The sequence below is a fragment of the Barbus barbus genome (assembly GCF_936440315.1).
Source record: "Barbus barbus genome assembly, chromosome: 14".
In the NCBI taxonomy this organism is placed as follows: Eukaryota; Metazoa; Chordata; class Actinopteri; order Cypriniformes; family Cyprinidae; genus Barbus; species Barbus barbus.
In genome coordinates, this window is record NC_136742.1 from 20,100,059 (window position 1) to 20,116,649 (window position 16,591).

At 36.3% G+C, this 16,591-nt stretch overlaps 1 protein-coding gene across 9 annotated transcripts; it reads left to right on the plus strand.

Annotated features, from left to right (window-relative positions):
- The first annotated feature begins 582 nt into the window (after positions 1-582).
- LOC306879994 (centrosomal protein 43-like) lies at positions 583-16,072 on the plus strand. 9 transcript variants are annotated; one of them, XM_079433242.1, is made up of 21 exons: positions 614-896; positions 1,471-1,524; positions 1,690-1,744; positions 3,252-3,340; positions 3,516-3,653; positions 3,737-3,769; positions 4,408-4,464; positions 4,719-4,789; positions 5,143-5,204; positions 5,378-5,439; positions 5,518-5,598; positions 6,761-6,823; positions 11,645-11,853; positions 12,672-12,740; positions 12,942-13,016; positions 14,201-14,290; positions 14,399-14,511; positions 15,105-15,179; positions 15,291-15,321; positions 15,411-15,498; positions 15,925-16,072. In XM_079433242.1, the coding sequence occupies exons 1-21, from the start codon at positions 813-815 to the stop codon at positions 15,997-15,999; spliced, it is 1,674 nt and encodes a 557-aa protein (XP_079289368.1). In that variant the 5' UTR covers positions 614-812; the 3' UTR covers positions 16,000-16,072. The 9 variants fall into 9 exon arrangements, with proteins under 9 accessions (XP_079289375.1, XP_079289368.1, XP_079289370.1 ...); XM_079433244.1 differs by lacking the exon at positions 12,942-13,016; XM_079433243.1 differs by lacking the exon at positions 6,761-6,823.
- Positions 16,073-16,591: the final 519 nt, after the last annotated feature.

The window sequence follows — 16,591 nt, forward strand, 5'->3', positions numbered from 1 at the left end:
AATTAGTCTTACAGTCCATTACAAAATAGCCCTGCAAACATTATATGTTCCACTTGCAAAACCTCTACAGTAAAATAATGAAATACTAAAGATTTTTATGATGCTTGGAAATGTGTTTATTTTGTCAGAATACTCAAATGCTTTTGAGTAGCCCTTAATGTCAAAACAGGCCTTTTGCAATCATGATGATACTAAACCAGTTAGATATCTAGATCATAGATATGGCATAACCTTTTATAGAAATTTTGTAGAAATAGAAATTACAACACTGGCATTTAGAAGAGTAGAATATAGGACCTACTATAACAGGAATGAGCCAAATATGTAATTTAAATTGTAAAATACAAATTTTATGTTTTTTAAATATGCTTTTTCAGATATACAGATCTTTTTAAGCCAAATTGGTGACTTTTTGTCATGGAGAAAAAAATGGAAGTAGTCACTGAAAACGTTTGACACGAACAATTAAAACTAGCTACAGTTATTTCTAATTTGAAGTAAATTATAACTACGTTGAAGCCTTGCCTCATGAATATTAAACGTTTATCGAGACCCCGCAGGACAATCATCAAGCATCTTGACAGTGACCTGTTTAATATTCATGAGCTAAGGCGAGCTCCAGGTCTAATAGGCCTATCTGTTAGGATTCCCATTTGTCCTAATGGCAAGAGGGACTAACTGCCGAATCAGAGCAGATAAATCGGTTGTTGTTGTAGGAGCACAAGCATCCCTCCACATGAACCCACGTAAGCTGTGGACAGCCGCCAGGGTGCGCAGGTTTACAGCCTAAAGTCACATGACACAAACTGAAGATGTCTGCGACGGAGGAGGACACGGAACTCAGAGATCTACTGATCCAAAACTTGGAAAACAGCGGTGTTTTGAATAAAATTAAGGTATGTTCCTGTCTGCTTTGAAACACGTTTTAAGCCTTTATGAGGCTGAAATAATCTCTGTCTCATATGGGACATATTTTATATTCTAAGCGCAATGTTTGTTAGCATAGCATCGTGATGCTAAAGTTGTTATGGGCAACAAATGGACAACAGCCACTGGCGTGACAACATTGAGTTATGACACTGCTCTCTTATATAACCTGTTTTCCCTCATACCACTAAAGATAAGACCTACTGTGTTTTTGTTTATCTTGGCTGTAATAAAACAAAGCATGTTATCTAGTCTTGGTTTATTATTTTGGTCAGGTGTTGGATTCACATGTATTAAGGAAGTCATCTAAAATGATCAGACCACAAGTAATCTGGTTTAACCTGTGATATGACGCCTTTAAGCAGCTGTAGCTTTTATAACTGCAGTTATGCCGTATTTTGTACATAAAAGTGTTTTTTTATTGACTTCAGCTTCTGTAGCATATCTGAGTTTTGAGGTGTTTTGTTTGGTGCTGTACTGTTATAAATATGTCTGAATAAAGGACAAATGAAATGATGGTAGATCTCTTTTTTTGGGTTACAGGCAGAGCTACGGGCGGCTGTTTTTCTTGCCTTAGAAGAGCAGGACAAAGTTGAGGTAATTATACATAGTTTTAATGTTTTTTTGTTTTGTTTTTTTAAGACATCATAAATTGTATATTTTGCTGATTAAATGCTGTTATGTTAACTATGTTTTTGCATGAGCATTATTTTACATTTATTTTTTTGCAAGATAAATATAGATGTCAACTCTTTTGAATAGAATAAAACACCTCTTGTGAATGAAAACCTCAAAAAGTCCCTCAACACAAAGGATGGTAAGTGTGAATTCCATAAAAATCTTGTTTTGATGTGATTATGACTTGGATTGTAACAGGTTGAAATACACTACATGCTTTTTAAAAATCTGGGCAGATTTTAAAACACCAGGCATCATGCATTTCCCAAACAAATCTAAAAAGTAAATGGTTATAGAGAGAAACTGGACATCACACACTAAATCGATGCTTCAGGATGTTCTAAACACAACAAACTCAGACACAATAGAGGTCGACCGATATGGGTTTTTCTCTGGCCGATGCCGATATTTAGAAATCAGGGCAGCCGATATGTTTGGCCGATGTTTTTAATTTTTTCTTCATCTCATAAAAGAGAGTTTGAGTAAATGTTTATTGCAAAGTACAAGATAGTAATAGTAGTAGTGATAGCCTAATTCATAATAATAATCCATGGCTCAAAACTTAAGCACTTTCTCAAAACAGTTCTGAAGCTTTTTGTTTATGTAGTGACAGACACCAGTGTTTCCCACAGACTTGCAAATGTAAACTCATTCTCTGCCAGCAGGAGGCGCTGCTGGAGCGGCAGATATATAGCGGTTTCCCCGGTAACGGCTGTAATCAAATAAGTGCTGCATTCACAAATTCTACTTTATCAGGCATTACAGGAAAGATGAAATGAAAATAACATTTGAAGCTTTTCTGAAGACGGTCAGTTCTTTTCAAAGATACATTCATATAAAAACACCCGCGCTGCATTTTAATATTGAAACGTGCAGTGCTCAGTTAGTTCAATGGTGTATAAGCCTTTTGGCTGTCAGTTTTGATATTGTGACCAGCTGCCACAAATAACTCAATGTATAAGAAACTGCTATAAGTCAAATGGCCATAATGTAAGTGATGATAAAAATAAAAGATTTCACATGTACTACACTGCCTGCTGCTCATAACTGCTTAAGAGTGCACTGGCCACGAGTGATGACATCGTGGAGGCTATTGTCGGACCCACACGCTCATTTAATGAGGAAAGTTAACATGCACGTTTTAGCCAGCCCCAAAGTTTCCTTTGAATTGTTTCTACTTTCACATGCAAATGACTTGTTGCACTTATGAATATGATAAGCATGGTCGGCATCAATTCTAGTAGGGTAAAATGTAATTATGCTTTCGAAACGGTCTGTTGTGCCTTTCCATCATTATCTGAAGCTGTGTGTGAACAAGGTGCAGAGTGTGAGAGATTCTCCGGTACAGCTGCCAGCACATGCACCTGCTTATAAATCGCCCCGCCGATCAATCAGTCGACCTCTACACATGCGCCTCTTTGCTGGGAGGTGCATGAGAAATTACAATATGTGTTCAAAAATCAGCTCAAAATATGAAACATGTTAAATATTATCTGACTGGGTGGAATCATAGTCTGAAACTAAAAACTCTGTGCCCATCATACACTACGTGATTTTCTGTGAAATGTGCTTTTGATCTGATGTTTTGCTTGCATTTCTAAATGTTGGCTTTGGAAAATTATGCATTTTCTCTGCTCTTCTTGCAGGTCGCTTAGTCGCAGGTCTTATAACTGACTTCCTGCAAGTCTTCAATTTAGACTTCACCCTAGCGGTGTTTCAACCTGAAATTAGTACGGTATGTCAGTGTTGTATAATATACAACGCTGTAAGTGATACACAGTTTGAAGCTGTCATTAAGAAATTCATGTAAAATGTTTTTTGATTGATTGTTTTGAATGTGCTATGCTATGTCCTCTTTGACCTCAAGTCTCTTTCATCTGAACTAACATGCCCTACTTTGTGTTATTCAGCTCAATGGGCTTGACAGTCGTGAAACTCTGTCTAAAGAGCTTGGCATATCGGAAACGGAGGTGAATAAAAACACCCCTCTCCTGCTAGAGTTGGTGAAGAGGGGCCGGCATAAGGACAAGACCTCCGTTTTCACAGAGGTGATCTTTGATGCTCTGCATTTTAACCAATCAAATGAATTCATGTCTTTCAGACAGTATGACTCTTGTCTTTCTTTTCTCAGGGAGATCGTTTGATTGAGAGAACTTTTCCCAAGGTACTTTACCACAACCACCGCTGGCTGGCTCAGTCCATGTTATCTGTCTAGCTATCTCTGTAACCTGTTTTTGCACCCACACGTACAGTAAGCACAGGTGGGGTTGATGCATTCTCAGGAACAGATCCAGTCACAGACTAGTAATAGTGCTAACCCACTTATTTCACTTGTGGTTGGAGAGCACATCTCAGGTTGATTCGTATCACCAGTTTACCCACACATCACAAACCTCAGGCAAATTATTCAGGTCACACAAGGGAAGGATGATGTAAATGAACATCTTTAAGTGGTGCTGCAAAAAAGGTTTTCCTGTTAAGATACTTGTGCAAAACAAGCTTGTCCTACTTCTAGACATTTTGTCTTGTTTTGTGGGCACCTTACGTGCATTTGTTTAATCAAGCCTGTAGCGCTACATGTCTGCTGTCATGTCAGATGAGACTTCAAATGTTGAAATTTCATAGTTGTACATTGTGATATCCTATCTTGTTTGGAAGTGCACAAGCTGAGCACACGTGTCTCAAACATGTGATTTGCATTTAAAAAAGTGTAAATTAATCAAGAAATTTTATTCTTTTATAATGATTTTATTCTGAGTGTAATCTGCAATGATTGTAGTTATGTTTGTGAATGGTTTTTAGGAATTGTTGCCCCGTCAAATTGCTGATGCTCGCAAAAAATTTGACAGTCATGACAAGGTAACTTTTTATTTTTTATTTATTACTAATTAAATAATAATTAATGTAATATACCATATAATATATAATTGTAAATATTAAAATACTGCTATTTTGAAATTAATATTCATTATTTTCTTATTAATTGTATTATTATTTTGGTCATAAATCATTAGAATTATTATATAATAATAAATTGGTTAATTAATAACCAAATGATTAGGTCAAAATAAAAAACCTTTGAGTCATTCGTATCTTTTGATTTGATTCTACAGAACAGGAGTGGTGAGATCAACAGAGAAGCCGTTATAGGCATTTTCTCTGATCTTTTTACCCAGTTCAGCAGGTTTGTTTCAACATTGTGGACTTTGAATGCCACGAACTCTAGGAAATATCTGAATTTACTGGTACTGAAACCCTCATTTATGTAATGCCTGAAAGTGTTTACATCTTCCCACATTGTTGGTTTTGCTCTTCTATAATAATGTCTGGTTGAGGTTCATGACGTTGTGGTCATGGTCTTGCTCATGACTTGGGAACAGTGTATTTTTGCACACACACCAGAATAAAGGTCTCTTAACAAAAGATCATTATTAAAGATCAGTTGATTGCACTGTAGTTTTAGCCATTTTGGTTGCAGTTACTATGAATGGCCACATTTCATTAATATGTTTGTTTTTTTTATCTGCAAACAAAAAGAAACATGCTGGACAGTTACATCACTGAGGAATTTAGAGCCAAAGGCAAGGACTCAAGCAATAGTAAGTCTTAGTGATCTTGTTTATTTTTTCATCATTTTAGGGATGCAAATATTACGTGTCTGCTAAACTTGTCATTCATTGACAAATAAACTGCAGTAGTTGCTAATGAAATTTTGCCTTCCACTTCTTTCTTTCTTTCTTTCTTTCTTTCTTTGTTTCTTAATTTTACATAGCTGTAGACTTTCAGGACTTCCTGGGAATGTACAAATGCTTTTTCATTCAGTGTCGCAGTGTGGTGAGCAACCTTGAACACATTTTTTTTAGCACTCCTTTTTTGTGATTTCAGTAATGAGGCCTGTAATATCGTTTACAGGTTACCAGTGACAGTAGCGATGCACTTTACTCCTCAAGTAAAACTACTGGAGATAAAATCATTTTGTCTTCCGCCAGCAAGGTAAACTGACTTCCTGTCGTTCTTTGTTTGTTTCTCTTTCTCTCACACACTTTCCTCTCACTTTCTGCCAAGATAATAATCTCTGATCTTTTTGTGTTTTGGATATGAGTTACTTTTTGTCATGTCTAATATTCTGTATTTCATCTGTATATGTTAAAAAAATAACAAAAAAACCACAAAGCCACAGCTGGCTTTTGTTGGCCTGCTTACACGCAAAACCTGCAATATTTGACTAAAAATTTATATTTTATAGCATGCACAATTTTCATCCGTTCTAATTTCATTTCATCCAGCTCCTTAAATTGAATCCCAGAACATCATTAGTTTTTATGAATAGAAGATTTGTGGTGTAGTTTTGGGTAGCGCTGTTTCTTGTATGATTTATCAGCATGTCTTATATAGTTATATCTTAGATGGTGAATGAGACGCAGTAGTAACTTCATGTAGTAATTGTAGTTTGACTCACAAAGGGGAAAGGGGTTTTACCAAAGTGTAGGCAATAGGTTCCTATGACCTGCACACAATCTATTGTCCCACTACAAAATGATTGTTTTAAATTTAGCTGCTTATATTATGCACATACCTATGCCCTCGTAAAATTTACAAGAAACGTACATAATTTATTTCTAAGAAATATATTTATGAATTATTTGACACTCATTTGTTATATTTATTCCGCATACCATACCAGTGGGAATTTCAAACATATAATCATTTTAAATTTATCGGATTTTTTTTTTTTTTTTTTTTTTTTACAAACAAATTATTATTTTAGATGAAGATACTTATATATATATATATATATATATATATATATATATATATATATACATTTTCTTTTTTAAGAATTCAAATTTTGTTTATCATGGCTCTAAATGAACAAAACAATTAATTAATTCTTAAAGTAATTCCATATTCCCATGTTTTTCAAAATTACATTAAATGACAATTATTCGTCATATTTGTTTTCTACATAATGTACATACTCCATAATAGACATTACTTCATATGTCAGATCACATTTCTATATTTCTACAGCAGTTCCTCTGTTTTGCATATGTCTTTTTGTTTTGTTTACTCCATCCATATCAGTGTACGATTTAGTGAGGGTAGCGTGTGATTGTTGTAAAAGGGAAGCTGATGGCTGTATTCTGGTGCTCAGATACCCAGGTATAAAGGATTTGTTAAGCACAGTTCAGCACAGGAAGAAAAAGCTGACCCAAAGGTAAAGCACACTTGCCTTGGCTCTGATACAGGAGCTTTTGTTCAGCTCAACCATGTGGCTTCCTTCATATCTCGTAAATGGTTCATAAATGGGTGGGGTCTATACACATTTGGCTGTTATTATGTTTGTGCTCCTTCCCATTACTGTTATCACACATGCAAGTGGAAGTTCATGTCCCAAGACAAAATGACTGCTTTGTATTCAAGATGGAGATGCAAAAAGCTCTTGTATGTGTAACTGTGCTAAACGTAGCCCATGGTTGAATTGGAACTATCTTAGCACTTGATATAATAAACTGGCTATTGCAGAGCAGATTTAAGATAATGCACAATACAGATGAAATCAGTCTTATCAATAAAGATACTGACCAGGCTTCTGCTAATAACCTAATACTTTTGTGAAAATGAATGAATTGGCACTTATGCCGAGTTCACACTGTACGATTTTTGCCCTGATTTTCACTCGCCGACAGGTTTTGCGAAATCGCCAACAAATGCCTGAAATCGGAGGCAAATCGGTGCTCGTTCACATGAGTGACAATCACGCAGGGTGAATTACCGAAGACGCGATCTGAGAGATTCGCCGACGCCTGTGAAATATTTGGCATGCTAAATATCTGGAGCTGTCCGCGATTCAAAATCCTACTGTGTGAAATGAGTTCTGACTGAAACATACATCGATGACCTACATCCAGTGAGCAGTGTTGCCAGATTGGATGGACGATTTCCAGCCCAAAAGCTCACAAAAAACCACCCAAAATTTTAACTGTCAAAATAATGTGATAGAATGTAAATCAAGGTTGATAAGAGCCATTTTGAACTCCTTAAAACAAAATAATATAAATAATAATGCTAGATAAATTTCCCACTGATCAAATCAGGGCAAATACATTAAAGAGAACTACCAAATATGATTAAAATATGCAAGCTGACACTGTCAAAACGGCAATCAAGAAATTAACCAATATCCTCAAAAAAACACATGCATCATTTTCAATGTCAACAGTCAGAATGTAAATGCCAAAAATCACCCAATATAAGTGATCAGAATAATCAACGTAATTAGGTATTTCTCACTCGTTCATGCACACACCATGACAGTCAAAACTGTGTCATTCATTGATTGATGTATACTGTATGATAAAAAAAATTAACAAAAATAATGCTCTTACCTTCGTGATGCTCTACAATTTCACACAGAACTAGAAAGTCTTTTGTGAAGTTCATATAGAACTTTGCACAGTCAAAACTAACAAGTTCAGCAGCTTTCAAGGATATACCAATCTGGACCGTTTAAAAGCTAAAATACAGGATCGTGTAGATATAAATAGATTTTTATTAAATAATTTAACTGTGCTCTGATTTCAGTGTTGCAGTGATAGCATTCGTGTCATCTCTCCCTTAACAGGTGTAATTCACGTTTTGAGAGTTAAAACACTCTCCACTCTTTACCTTGTAACTTATATTTAGGCATTATGATCACTTATACAGTTATACATTCAAAATCAGATCCGTTATCGCGCTAAAAACCTGTCACTCATGAATCATCACATCTGTCTGCTGATCCCTATAGTGATTGGCTAAAAGTGCTGCCGCGACATCAACATCAGCACCAGTCATCTTTGCTGTGTGTGTGTGAGTTTAGTAACGTCGTAATAACTGATTGGATGCAGTATATGCACACTTAGGCTTGTATGTTAACCAATTAGCCTATACAATCTATACGTTTGAAAAAAGCCAAACTGACCCCAAACCAGCCCAAATTTTGTCCACCCGCCCAAGTCAATATTTACCCGCACAATCAAATTCAAAACCGCCCAATTGGGCATAAATCCTCCCAATCTGGCAACACTGCCAATGAGAGAGCAAGATTCCAGGCAGTGGGACGTTCAGGGAGGACTTTTTCTTTTCTTTTTTATTATTATTAAAGGGTTACTCCACCCCAAAATTAAAATTTTGTCATTAATCACTTACCATCTTGTTGTTCCAAACCCGTAAAAGTTTTGTTTATTCTCGGAACACAATATAAGTTATTTTGGATGAAAACCGGGAGGCTTGTGACTGTCCCACTGACTGCAAAGTAATGAACACTGTGAAGGCGCAGAAAAATATGAAAGACATCGTCAAAATAGTCCATCTGCCATCATTGGTTCAATCTGAATTTTAAAAAGCGACGAGAATACTTTTTGTACACAAAGAAAATAAAGATATCGACTTTATTCAACAATTCGTCTCCTCTTTGTCTCTTTCCGTAGCGCCATTTTGGAGATTATCCGTTAGACGCAAACTGCGTATGCTGTTTTTTTGTCAGCTGCGCCACACAAATACGCTGTTTTTGTTCAGATCAAAGTGTAAATACATGTAGAAAACGAATCCTTGTGTTGCGGCTGACAGAACAGCGAATGCAGTTTGCGTCTAGCGGATATTCTTCAAAATGGCGCTATGGTGACGCACAGACACAGAGGAGATGAATTGTTGAATAAAGTTGTTGTTTTTATTTTCTTTGCGTACAAAAAGTGTTCTCGTCATCTAGTGAGAATTTCATGTCAGCAGCATCTATATATTGTGAATATGAATGGGAATATACTTCAGAGATATTTTACTCATAAGAATTTCTAGGGGTGCCAATAATTGTGTCGTGTATTTGAGAAAAACACTTATTTCATAATGATATTTCCCCTCCATTAAAAAATATATATATATAATTTTATGTTATTTTTTTTCTTTAGTGAAATTGCTAAACCTAAAGTAAATAAAATAGCCTAATTTGATCCTACAGTGTTGCTGCACATGCTTTTAGATAATTACAAATAATAATGCAAAATTATTATCTTAGAATAGAAGATATGCTGTCTCTCGTGTCACATAAATTATCAATAGTTAAGTATGTGGTTTTCAAGAAGATGCTTTTATTTTATTTCTCTGTTTTGACTGCCTCATTTGGACTTGGACTCGAACCTCTTGGACTTGACTTTGAACCTCTTTGGACTCGGTCTTGACTCGGACTCGATAGTCTGGTCTTGGACTTATCTTGGACTCGACAAAGGTGGACTTGACTACAGCCCTACTCATCCTTTTTCTTCCTCCAAACACGGTGAGGGGAGTTTATTTTTAAAAGTTTAAAGTTTTATTTTGGTCTCATCTGACCACATGACCTTCTCCCATGCCTCCTCTGGATCATCCAGATGGTCTTTGGCAAACTTCAGACGGGTCTGGATATGTGCTGGCTTGAGCAGGGGGACCTTGCGCGCGCTGCAGGATTTTAATCCATGACGGTGTAGTGTGTTACTAATGGTAATCGTTGAGACTGTGGTCCCAGCTCTCTTCAGGTCATTGAGCAGGTCCTCCCGTGTAGTTCTAGGCTGATCCCTCACCTTTCTCAGGATCATTGATACTCCACGAGGCGAGATCTTGTATGGAGCCCCAGTCCGAGGGAGATTGACAGTCATCTTGAATTTCTTCCATTTTCTAATAATTGCGCCAACAGTTGTTGCCTTCTCACCAAGCTGTTTGCCTATTGTCCTGTAGCCCATCCCAGCCTTGTGCAGGTCTACAATTTTGTCCCTAGTGTCCTTAGACAGCTCTTTGGTCTTGCCCATAGTGGAGAGGTTGGAGTCTGAATGATTGAGTGTGTGAACAGGTGTCTTTTATACAGGTAACGAGTTCAAACAGGTGCAATTAATACAGGTAATGAGTGGAGGATAGGAGGGCTTCTTAAAGACAAACTAACAGGTCTGTGAGAGACAGAATTCTTGCTGGTTGGTAGGTGATCAAATACTTATTTCATGCAATAAAATGGAAATTAATTATTCAAAAATCATGCAATGTGATTTTCTGGATTTAAAAAAAATATTCTGTCTCTCACAGTTGAGGTGTACCTATGATGAAAATTACCGATCTCTCCATTCTTTGTAAGTGGGAAAACTTGAAAAATCGGCAGTGTATCAAATACTTATTTGCCCCACTGTATATAAAATTTCCCCACAGAAGTATGTTGTTAATAACGAAGTCATCTCGGAGAGAACTTATAGACCACAAAATCAGCGTGATCTTGTGTTATTTCCTCATTACATGTTTTGTGCGTTTGGTTGTGAAACTTAGTTTGCGGACCAGACAGAGTTGTCGGCTATTGTAAAGTCATGCATTGTGTAACCTGTCGCCGATCCATCATGCAATGTGAACACAGCAGCAACTGTGTGAGAAAACAATTATGATCCAATGATTTTGAAAATCATGCAATGTGAACTCGGCATTACTAACACCTTTTTATTAACCAAATTCAGCATGTATCGTCTAACCTCTTGTTTTTGGATATGTATACTACTTCTGAAACATTTAATCTCAAGTAAAGCCTTTCTTTTGAAAATCGTCCTGTAAGTAATAGATCGATTTGTGAGTGGGTTGAAAGACGCAGCATTTTTCTAAACGTGGGCCAGTTTCAAAATGGGCTTTTTAACAACCTACTGTTCTTGTAAATTGTTCCGATGTTCTTTACTTTTAATCTTTTATCCATCATCTACTCATAGGAATTCACAGATACATTTTACTTGAGAATGTCATGTTTTAAAACCTGTTTTAAAACCGCTTGGGTCAAAGGGAACTTATTTTTCTTTGATTTGTATCTTCTTGTTCATTATGGCACCTCACTTTTGTACACATAATGGGCAGCTGTTGGTTCCAAGCTGAATCGTACAGGCAGGAACTTTACATGAACATACCCGATAATGCTTATTGTTCATGTTGATTGCATCAGATAATATCTCTCGTTGGTGGCCTTGTGATGGTATTAGAGTATGTTGATCATATTGTGACTTTCCCATAGGCCGGAGACAGAAGACCTGGTGAACCACTGGGGTCTCAGACGAACAGAGGGTCTGTTCAAGTGTCTGAAGGGTTAGAGGAGGGATTATGTGATGGGAAAAACCTTCCCACTCCACTGAGGAGAGCACTGGAGTTTGGACTGGAGGATGAGGATGAAGGAGACTCATTCTTTGATGATCCTCTTCCTAAACCTCAGAAGACCTATGGCTGGTAAGGATAGCTTTACTTGGAGAAATCATCAAAAATGGTTTCTCTTGTGGACAATTAATACTGAAAAATTAACAGGAAGTCATTTTTTTGACACAAGTGACAAAGTGTTGGCATTGAGGACTAGGCACATCTCTTAAAAATATAACAAAGTAATAAATGGATAGAAGAAAAGAGAAGATAAATCATTAAAAAAAAAGTTTAATTAAAAAAACAAATGTGTAAATATAAAAATCACTACCTAAATCGCAAAAAAACAGTGACAGTGTTTATTGAATTAATGTTTAAAATGTTAGTTAAATGCAATAGTAAAATACTACCAAAATATACATTTATACAAATATTCCCAAGTGTGAACTGTTTAATGGCATGTTATTTTATTTTCATTTAAATGCCAGAAAGAAAATCATTTAGCAAAAGAATAAAGAACAGCAATTTGTAAATGCCATATATAAAAATGACGGTTTTATCACAGTCCTAGTTTGACTTTCATTGTGGGAGCAGATTTCCATTCAGAGCTTTGAAAAAGGAGTGTTTCTGTTCCCACATGTTCTACTGAGACTAAAAGAGCAAATAAAAATGAAATCATCTGAACCACTGGCACCTTTGATAGTAATTTCAGAAGCATAGATCTGGGTTCTTTATGTTTTTGAAGCACATAACTGTAGTTCATTTTTTACTGTTTAAATATGACAGGCCAGGGTTCTAAACAAAGGCCTCAAATAACTGCACTTAGATAAAATACAGAGACGTGCTTTTATTTTTCTGACCTGTATCTTCTCCTTTTCACTGTTGTCTCTTAATGCTGCACGTGAAAACAGTGGTTTAACTTCGGCAGATAAGCCTTATTCGGGGCAGAGGCATTCTGAAAAAAGCTATAGTCAGAAGGAGTAAGTACTTCCTGTTTTTTGAGTGTATTCGCATTTTGCTATGATTTTGACTATGACACATAAAACATAGATTTTGGAGCTTTGTTGTATGTTGCACCTTGTCCCTCTTTTGCTTTTTGTTCCTACCACTCTCTTTTTCCTTCCTCTCCTCTTTCTGTAACTGTGTCTGTGCTCTGTATGTGTTTTCCCCCTCGTGAGAAGTCAGCACTGGCAGAGGGAAGGGAGCCTGTCAGGGCGATCCTTATCCCAAATGAGGAGGGGCACTAGCCTCAATGAGTGAGTGTGCATGGAGTGATCACACTGCCATTCAAGCCCACTGCATCCATCTTAACCCATGGGTGCAAAATTAGGCCGTTTACCCCCATTGGGGCTGTTCATGTTCATACAGCAGCAGAATACTTTTGTCAGTCCAGTTTTCATTTAAATACCTTTGCATTCCTACACACTAGGGCTATGAACCAGAGTAACGGTCAAATTCAGTAACTGAACTGGCTCCTTTAAATTTTCAAGAAAACGGATTTAATAATGTCACATTTAATAAATAATGTCTTGTTAACTGTGATACATCAGTGTAATGAACATTTTTCATATTTACTTTCATCACTTTCATTACAAGTGTTGATTACAGCTAGGGCTTGACTTTGTTCGTACAGACAATATTTGGTCCACTCCTAAAAATGTCAGATGTCATGTCATGGGTATATAAATGACATCCAGTGCTTATATATAAATGTTATTATGAAATAAATATGTATTCATTATTATTATTTTTATTGTTTTCATCATTTTCCAATTAATTAATTGTTTATATAAAATGTTATGAAATTTTATTTTATCATTATTTTCATAACTATCATGAATGTTTTTTTCATTATTTTTCACTTTTTTTTTTTTTTTTTTTTTTGCTGTTTATTCTAGGGTTGCTAGAAACTGTAATAAAAGGATCATCAAAAAAATTAAGAATCCTGAAAATATCAGTGACAACTTATGGCTGCTTATATCATTTACGCTTTTTGTTTAAATTATTAATTTTTCCAAATAAATTTCAGTTATGATTATAATTTTGAAATATGCTCGTCTATTAATTACCCAGCCAAGATCTAGCGCTGTCCCTGGTATGAACACAACAATTTGAGTCACAACTTGTGTGAACGTAGCCATTAATATACCATAATGTTCAAACAATAACGCCATTACCTGGTACTGTGAAAAAAAAAAAAATTAAAAATCCAGCAACTGATACCAAAATTACAGGAGTAGTGCAGTAAATCCGATCACAATTGTGTGTGGTTTTTTTGTTTTTGTTTTTTTTACTTTTATCCTTCTCCTTTCTTTCCTTTGCATTTGCTCTGCATGTTGTCTGTATTTCTCTCTCTTTCCCTCTCAATGCCCCTGACCTTGTTCTTCTTGGTGTTACGTGTATGTGTGGATGAACATACTCTTGCTCTGTCTGGCCTCAGCCTGTCTGCTATAGGCAGTGATAAAGAGGGAGATGGAGAGGACATGCTCTGTTACTGTGATAACAGGCCCAGCCCTGTCTCTGAACCCAGGTGAGCTGGGCCATTTCCTGTCTGTCTCCTGCCTGCCATAACTTCCCTCTTCCTCCATTTCTCATATGGCTGTCGGCTCACTTCAGTCTCATCCTGTCTGTTTTCCAGGAGAGAAGGCTTGGGCAGCAGTTTAGGAAAAGCATTCACGGCAGACACGCAGCTGAAGAGTGCGGGAGGATCTTCTGAGAGCAGCCAGAAAGATCATTCATCTGACAAAAACGGTTGCAAACCATTTGTGAAATCAATCAAGATTCTCTCTTAGATGATTCTAGATCGATCCAAAATTTTACATGAACTTTCACTACATTTAATAAAGCATGTAAAAAACTGTAAATGAAGGGTTCATTGCATGTATACCACAAAAGATCCACTGTGCATACAAAAATATGGCTTCAGAGAAGAAAAAAGGCTGAATAAGCTTTATTTTACAATACCTTAAATAAAAACATCTAACATGAACAACATTAAAAAAAAACTACATTCAGTTATGAACTAAATATTTAAAGGGTACAAAAGTTTTTGCACGAGTTAGGCCATTCTTAACAGTTTCTGTTACGCAGAATGAAAGCTGCTTCAGATACTGTTATACGTACTATTTTTTTTGTTTGTGGGTAGAGTTGACATTTTAGTATGCAATTTATGCATAATACTTACTCATAAATTAACCCACTAAAGGTTTCTATTAAAAAAACTGAAAACATCATGAATCAGTGGGATTGTGACTTTCTAGATCAAAATTGAATCAACTCGTGAGGTGCCTAATGATTGATATGAATTTGACATTAATATCTTTTCTCCATAATTGTTGTCTTAGGTACGTCTAGTTCTAAAGATAAGGGTGTAAAAGAGTTTCCTGTCCCAAATGAGAAAACTGCATCCCCTTTGCTTGGTAGGAACTCCTCAATAATACATTCGGTTTTTGACTTGAACTATGAAATCAAACAACTCTACTCACTATCACATTCCTCTTTTCTCCTTTAAAAAAAAAAATGTTCTGCAGATGATCTTGACTATGACGATGACTTCAACAGGTAAAGAATGTGCACATCATGTTTCAGATCTTATTTTTTCTCAGTCTGAATCCTGATGAAGTGTTGTCTTCTCTCTCTTTTCTCTTCAGTCATCGCTCTGAAAACTCAAAAAGTGAAGTGAGCATAGATGAGGAGATTGAGGTGGTGTCGATAGGGGGGCCTGACATCAGCGATAAGGTATTCTTCAAAAACGTGCCATTACTTGTGTTGACATTGCTTGTTTCAGAAGGAGTTTAAATGACTGTGGTTCTTGGTCATTTTCAGATACATTGTTCCATTTATTAAGCTTGTAAAGACATTTAGAATCCAGTATGAATGCAACATTGATGTGGTTATTCTTAATGTCACTTAATTATGGCCCCACTTTTCATAAAGCTATGTGAAGAGGGACAAATGTCAATAGAGTGGCCTCATGGATAAGAATGCATTGTGTAAAAGGCAAGAAGTGACATTGGCATGTTTGCAAATATAAAGAGGCCCAATGAGAGGAAGTGACTTAAGTACTCATAGTATAGCAAAAATAATAACCATTGGTTGAACCTCGACTGTGATTTTTTTTGGGATCATCATTTTATTTGGTTTCTCTCGCTCTTTTTTTTCTAGCTTGAAGAAACCACTCAGGATGTGAGCGTCTCACAGATAAGTTTGGGTGCCGACTACATGGAAGATGTTGCTTGACATCTAACTGTCAGTTCCTTATTTTATACTTTATGTATTTATGGATTTAGTTGACAATAAATAATTAATTACAGTCTGACTGTTGACTCTTCCTGTTTTTCTTTATTGCAATCTAAAAAAAACCAGAAGGACAGAAATGAAAGGATAGCAATTTGTCTGTTCTCTGTTTAAAGGGGACCTATTATGCAAAAATCATTTTTATAAGCTGTTTGAACACGGTTGTGTGGCCACAGTGTGTGAAAACAGCCAGCCTATAATGTTAAAAATCCACCAACTCATTTTTTTATAAAACCAATAAATCCTAAGCAGTCTCTCCAAATGAGCTGTTTCAGATTCTCCCTCTGTGCACATCACAGAGGGGAAAAAGTCCCACCCATTTGTGACGCTCTCTGCCCTTTAGCATAATCACATCCCTGAGTGAGAAGATGCGGTCCGCCATTACTGGAGTTATTTACAATGTCAGCCCCAAAGAGGCTTTACAAGTGTTGTCACTTTGTATAGCGTTCATGTAAACACTAAGTTCGGATTCGTCAATCAGAATGAATTCATTCCGATGGAAGCAAAAAGTGTCCATGTAAACGTAGCTATTGTC

Coding starts and splice junctions, on each gene's coding strand:
- LOC306879994 (XM_079433242.1), top strand. CDS start 813: ATGTCTGCGACGGAGGAGGACACGGAACTCAGAGATCTACTGATCCAA. Junction 897..1,470: donor GTGTTTTGAATAAAATTAAG/GTATGTTCCTGT, acceptor TTTGGGTTACAG/GCAGAGCTACGGGCGGCTGT. Junction 5,599..6,760: donor TTTTGTCTTCCGCCAGCAAG/GTAAACTGACTT, acceptor TCTGGTGCTCAG/ATACCCAGGTATAAAGGATT.